The sequence below is a fragment of the Tarenaya hassleriana genome, unplaced genomic scaffold (assembly GCF_000463585.1).
Source record: "Tarenaya hassleriana unplaced genomic scaffold, ASM46358v1 Cleome81, whole genome shotgun sequence".
NCBI classification, from domain to species: domain Eukaryota; kingdom Viridiplantae; phylum Streptophyta; class Magnoliopsida; order Brassicales; family Cleomaceae; genus Tarenaya; species Tarenaya hassleriana.
The window spans coordinates 99,183-105,820 of record NW_010970575.1 but is presented as its reverse complement, the minus strand read 5'-3'; the positions used below and the strand labels follow the sequence as shown (position 1 = coordinate 105,820).

Below are 6,638 nucleotides of genomic sequence, written 5' to 3'. Positions count from 1 at the left end.
CATAGACTGTATAATATCCTGCAAAAACATTCATAATAAGAAATATCAAGTCAAAACAAACATATTTTTTCACCAAACACTTGCTTTTCAAAATCGCCGGTACATTCGTCGCATATCTATAGCTCAAGAGCTCTAAGCTGAGTTCAGAACCCTCGATCGACATCAAATTATGTTGCTGTCCAATCAACTCGAAATGTTTTACAATGGTCAAACGGCGATTTTGAAAAGCAAGTGTTTGGTGAAAAAATATGTTTGTTTTGACTTGATATTTCTTATTATGAATGTTTTTGCAGGATATTATACAGTCTATGTAAGCTCTTAGGCTTTTTCTTTATATACTTTTATAAGTATATGAATGAGAAGAGAGTAGGAGAAATCCTCAAAATACTTCTTCTTCTTTGTATTTCTTTTCTTATGTTTTGTTGTTGTTCTACAAACTCCAAAACTCCACCTATATATATAGTAATCCTAAGAACATTCTAGTAAAACACCATAATGATACATGATTAATTTTGGTCTAACTTAGCATAATTATTTTCTTGAAAACTAGGAGTATTTTGAACACCCAAAACTAGAACACAAAATACTAGGGCAAGTTTAATTTCCAACATTAGCCTCCCTTAAACTTGTTCCTCCTTGAACTTGGACTCCGAGCTGCTTTCGAAAGTGTTGAAATGCATCCGTCTTCAAAGCCTTCGTAAAAATATCTGCAACTTGATCACCTGAACTCACATGCAACAAATCAACATCTTTAGCCTTGACATGCTCCCGAATGAAATGAAACCGTGTGTCGATATGTTTCGAATGCTCATGATGAACAGGGTTCTTCGCCAGAGCAATAGCTGACTTGTTATCCACATAAATCTTTGTTGTATTTTCTTGCTTCAACATCAACTGTCCAAGGAGTCTCCTCAACCATATAGCATGACAAACACATGAAGATGCCGCTATATATTCCGCTTCACATGTTGACAGAGCAACAATCGATTGCTTCTTTGAAGACCAAGTAAATGCTGCATCACCAAAATAGAACACAAACCCGGTAGTGCTCTTGCGATCATCATAACTTCCAGCCCAATCACTGTCACTATAACCAATGAGTTCTGCTTCTCCTTTAGATGAATATAATAACCCGTAACCAACTGTCCCTTTGATGTATCTGAGAATCCGCTTAGCAGCTTCAAGATGGGAAGACTTTGGGTTCTCCATGTACCGACTAACCAATCCTACTCCATATAAAATATCAGGTCGAGTACAAGTCAGATACCTTACACAACCCACAAGACTCTTGTAATATGTCAGGTTTATGGGCTTTCCTTCTCCTTCCTTCGTCAATCACGTACCACACTCCACCGGTGTGTCTATGGGCAAAGAATCATCCATCGAAAACTTTTGCAAAATGTCAGTCGCATATTTCTCTTGGGAGATAAAAATGTTACCTTCACCTTGATGTACTTCGATGCCCAAAAAATATTTCATCATGCCCAAATCCGTCATCTCAAATTCTTTCTCCATCGATTGCTTGAATTCTTGAATCATGGTATTGTTATTGCCTGTGAATACCAGATCATCCACATATAGACATATGAATAACACATTAGTACCTTTGACCTTCACGTATAAGGAGTGTTCATATGGACACTTCATGAATCCTTCTCGAACAAAGTAAGCATCGATTCTGGTATTCCAAGCTCTCGGTGCTTGCTTGAGCCCATAAAGAGCTCTTTTCAGCCTGTACACCTTTTTCTCATGTCCCGCAATAACAAATCCCGGCGGTTGTTCAACATACACTTCTTCTTCGAGATTTCCATTTAAGAACGCTGATTTTACGTCCATCTGATACATCCTCCATCTCTTCTGAGCTGCGAGTGAGATCAATAATCTCACCGTTTCCAACCGAGCTACAGGAGCAAAGACTTCTTCATAGTCAACTCCATGCTTTTGTTTGTATCCTTTCACTACCAACCTTGCCTTATGCCTTTCCACTTCTCCTTTGGCATTCCTCTTTGTTTTGAACACCCATTTAACTCCAATGGCTTCGTGTCCTTGAGGCAATGAAGTGAGCTCCCATGTGTTATTTTTTCGTATGGCCTGAATCTCTTCTTCCATGGCCTTCATCCACTTCTTCTCCCTAGAAGCTTCTTCATATGTCACTGGATCAAATCCAGCAAAAAGACAAAAATTAGTGAACTCTTCATCAAACCCGGGTTCTATCGGTTGAGTTGAATAAATCTCCCGAATGCTCCTCGTCTTTCTCAGCCTCAACGGAAACATCCGGTTTTTCGTCATCTCCACAGTTGTGATCAATTTGTCATTTTTGTCTCAGATGGTAAGGGATGTATTCTTCAACCTTACATCAAAACCTTTCTCCAACAATTGTCCCACACTCAACAAATTACTTTTAATATCGGGAACATAATAGACATTCGAGATGCAAACCTGTCTCTTGTTCGGGAAGGTCAGTGTGACTTCCCCTTTCCCTTGAATTGGTCTCTTTGAAAGATCACCAAACGTGATATTGCCAAAGTTCCTTTCGACAAGCTTTGTAAATAACTCCTTTCTCCCGCACATATGGTTGGATGCTCCCGTGTCAAGATACCATGTAACAAATGGTTCTGACTCACCGCTTGATTCGACTTTATTTTGTGATAACATCAACACTTCTTCTGCATCATCACCTTCTTTTTCCACCATATTAACTTTCTTTCCACCATTGTTATCGGGATTATGCCAACAATCATACGAGTAATGACCGAACTTCTTACAAATATGACATTGAGTTCCGGATTTGTCATACCTTCCTTCATTGTTTCTCGGATTGTGCCAACAATCATTAGAGTGATGGCCATATTTCTGACAAATGTCACACTGTATTATGGACTTATCGTATCTCCCTCCATTGCTTCTTTCAAATCCACGACCACGACCTCGGTTCCAGCTTTGACCTTGGCCACCACGACCATACTCAGCTTGATTTTCTCCATAATCGTTATGGTTGTTGGTTGGCACCCGATAATTTGATCTAGGACCTCCTCGTCCGTAATTTCCACCTCTTCCTCGTCGTTGTTGATAACCTCCTCTTGATTTTTCGGTCTTCAGAGAGAGCTTTGCTTCGAGCGCATGCTCAACGGATTTTTCTTCTCCTTTTCTCCGATTCAGTCTATCTTCAAACACTTTCAAAGAACCAAGAAGTTCTTCCACCGTCATTGAATCTAAGTCTTTAGATTCTTCGATCACAACGGCCACGGAATCAAACTTTGAGTCAAGGGACCTCAAAATTTTCTCCACGACCCGAACGTCTTTCAACGTCTCGCCATTTGTCGCCATTTGATGAACAATGGTGATTACCCGTGAAATGTAATCCGAGATCGACTCGGAACTCCCTTGTTGTAGACTTTCGAATTGCGATCGTAAAGATTGCAATCGAATTTTCTTTACCTTATCGACTCCTTCATAAGATTTCTTTAAAATTTCCCACGCCTCTTTGGACGTCGTCGCCGAGGCAATAAGCTCGAACGTTACTTCATCGACTCCTTGATATATTGTGAACAATGCCTTCTTCTCTCTCTTTCGTAGATCTTTGTGTTTCTCCTCTTCATTCTCCGGTACTGTCTCTGATTCGACATAACCGTTCTCCACCATGTCCCATACATCATGGGATCCGAGAAGAGCCTCCATTTGGATACTCCACCTACGATAGTTGTCTTTCGTAAGTTGCAGAACTTGCGATTGGATCGAACTCGTCGACGCCATGATATCCCGGCTCTGATACCACTTGTAAGCTCTTAGGCTTTTTCTTTATATACTTTTATAAGTATATGAATGAGAAGAGAGGAGGAGAAATCCTCAAAATTATAGGTGGAGTTTTGGAGTTTGTAGAACAACAACAAAACATAAGAAAAGAAATACAAAGAAGAAGAAGTATTTTGAGGATTTCTCCTCCTCTCTTCTCATTCATATACTTATAAAAGTATATAAAGAAAAAGCCTAAGAGCTTACAGTCTATGCCTCATGATACTCACCCAATGAGAGTTCTTGTTAGTGCAATGGGTCTTTCATCCTGATGCAAACCCTGCTGTCAGGGTAAGTTGGGACTGACTTCTTGTCTAATGACATGTCTGCAATTGTGTTGTCGGTGTTGTTAAGATGAGCTCTTTCTGAAACTGGCCATATGAATATACTATGCTTTAGTTTGTTTATTGGTTTGTCGGGACTTCGCAATGGGTGCATGACCATGATATTTACAAGTCTAAACAAGTTAGAGACAAACAGATTGTTCGCATTCTTGGAAAGGTATGTTTTCCCTTTTTCCATTTGAGCTTACAAGTGGTATCAGAGCCGGGATATCATGGCGTCGACGAGTTCGATCCAATCGCAAGTTCTGCAACTTACGAAAGACAACTATCGTAGGTGGAGTATCCAAATGGAGGCTCTTCTCGGATCCCATGATGTATGGGACATGGTGGAGAACGGTTATGTCGAATCAGAGACAGTACCGGAGAATGAAGAGGAGAAACACAAAGATCTACGAAAGAGAGAGAAGAAGGCATTGTTCACAATATATCAAGGAGTCGATGAAGTAACGTTCGAGCTTATTGCCTCGGCGACTAAATGGATTTGAATTTAAATGTGGGTTTTGGACTGAAGTTTTGCAATGTGCTTATGAAATCGAATGCGTTTGCAGGCACCTGCTTTTGCAGCAGCTGCGTATCTGAGGATGGCAGGAAGGCCTCCAGTTCTTCCTTCTAGCAACCTTTCTTATGCAGAGAATTTCCTCTATATCCTGGATTCCATGTATGTGACTGCCCACTATCACTTTCCTCTTAATTTGGTTAGACACTTGAAAGGATCATCAACAATGTTTAAGATTTTTATGTCTGATTTATGTTTCCTAAACCCATTCATAGGAAGCATTGATCATGTCGAACAGTTGCATAGTTTCTGAAATCACTGTCCCAACAAGTTTCTATTTTTCAAATGATCACAGGGGCAATAGGTCTTACAAACCTAATCCTCGACTGGCTCGAGTCCTGGACATCCTGTTTATACTGCATGCGGAACATGAAATGAATTGTTCCACTGCTGTTGCCAGGCATCTTGCTTCCAGGTACATCTCTTTTCTTTGGTTTGGGCATGATGACGAACGAGTCTGGTAAGAGGTATCTTACTGAATCACGTGTTTCTGCAGTGGTGTTGATGTGTACATTGCTGTGGCCGGAGCTGTTGGTGCACTATATGGTCCCCTGCATGGTGGTGCAAATGAGGTTTAAACTGGTGTCCAAATTTTATACGTTTTTCTTTTTTGTGCTAACATCTTTGGTTCCATCAGGCTGTGTTAAAGATATTATCGGAGATTGGAACCGTTGAAAAATCCGAGAGTTAATCGAGGGTGTGAAGAACAGGTAAGTTATTTTTTGAACCACAAGTTACTTGAATTTCTGGTCCGGTCATCCTATCGATATTCTCATCCGCTTACTAATGTACGTCCAGGAAGAGGAAGATGTTATGAACTCAGATCAATTTGTAAAGAAACAAGCAGAAAATTCCTTTCTTAACAAACCAAAACAAGTGGGTTTGATTAATGAGAGACCCCTTCTCTCCCCTTTACATGACAATTCCCAGAATCAAAACGTGCCCCTCACTTCTTCTACTAGCCGTCCATATACTGCAGCTTCAGCGGCAGATGCTGAGCTGTACTAAAACCGTTTCTTCTACCAAAAACATGTACATGCCCAAAAGCAAAACTGTAATCATAAGCAATAACAGAATAACATCATAATTAGCCGCTCTGGAATTTCTGCTCTGTTGTCTGTGGAACCTTCCTCTCAAACCGAAGCTTCTCCTGACATCTCTTCCTTCTTCCTTCAGCCCTTAACATAAACTTGAAAAGGCATAACAGAAGATGTCGGGTTTTGGACATCGTGTTGTTTACAGAAACTATGATCCCGAGCAAAAGTCATTAAGAAACTGGCAGAGGAAGTATTTTCTATTGTTGGAAGGGATCCTCTGTTTGAGGTATACATCTCATGTCATTTATAATCAAGTCTCTCTTAGAAAATAACACAAACCTGTTCAGTTCAGTGAATAGTTGATCTTCTTAGAAGGGATGTTGGTTAGATATTTAAGGATCTGATGATTTGTTAGTAGCTGTTGCTCTGGAGAAGGCTGCACTCTCAGGCGATTACTTTGTCAAGAGAAAGCTTTACCCTAACCTCGATTTCTACTCTGGATCGATATATAGGTAAATGATAAATCCAGATTTTGTGTGCATCTCTTCCCCTCAAACACTCTACAACAATTCCATTAAGTCGGTAATCTTCAAAAACAGAGCAATGGGATTAGGAAAGCATGATAATTATGTAGTGAAAGATTGGATTTTAGAGGGTTAAGGTGAAGAGCTGATCGATGATGCATTAGTTATGATGGAATGAGTGTTGCTATTTGGTGAGACACTTAAGAAACAATGTTAGCTATCCTGGTCGGAGTAACTGTTGTTTTGTATGTTGACGGGTTTGCGGAATTTTTGCAGGCTTTAGATTCTGGATCCCTGTTAGCGTACTTCACCTTTTGGTATGAATTCTCTCCTTTTGCCTCTCTCTCTGATTATTTCCTTACCACCGCCAAGTGCCAGTCTTCAG

General features: G+C 40.2%; 1 protein-coding gene across 1 annotated transcript; it reads left to right on the top strand.

The window, feature by feature from the left end:
- Positions 1 to 4,713: 4,713 nt before the first annotated feature.
- Positions 4,714 to 5,546, top strand: LOC104803170 (citrate synthase 3, peroxisomal-like). The gene is made up of 5 exons (XM_019201275.1): positions 4,714 to 4,794; positions 4,988 to 5,107; positions 5,189 to 5,264; positions 5,330 to 5,402; positions 5,491 to 5,546. Exons 1-4 carry the CDS (start codon positions 4,718 to 4,720, stop codon positions 5,381 to 5,383), a joined length of 327 nt encoding a protein of 108 aa, XP_019056820.1. The 5' UTR covers positions 4,714 to 4,717; the 3' UTR covers positions 5,384 to 5,402; positions 5,491 to 5,546.
- Positions 5,547 to 6,638: the final 1,092 nt, after the last annotated feature.

What these genes read in the sequence shown, in the direction of transcription:
- LOC104803170 (XM_019201275.1), top strand. Translation starts at nt 4,718, where the DNA reads ATGGCAGGAAGGCCTCCAGTTCTTCCTTCTAGCAACCTTTCTTATGCA. An exon ending in CTCTATATCCTGGATTCCAT is followed by an intron (nt 4,795 to 4,987) that starts GTATGTGACTGC and finishes AAATGATCACAG; the next exon opens with GGGCAATAGGTCTTACAAAC. An exon ending in GCCAGGCATCTTGCTTCCAG is followed by an intron (nt 5,108 to 5,188) that starts GTACATCTCTTT and finishes GTGTTTCTGCAG; the next exon opens with TGGTGTTGATGTGTACATTG.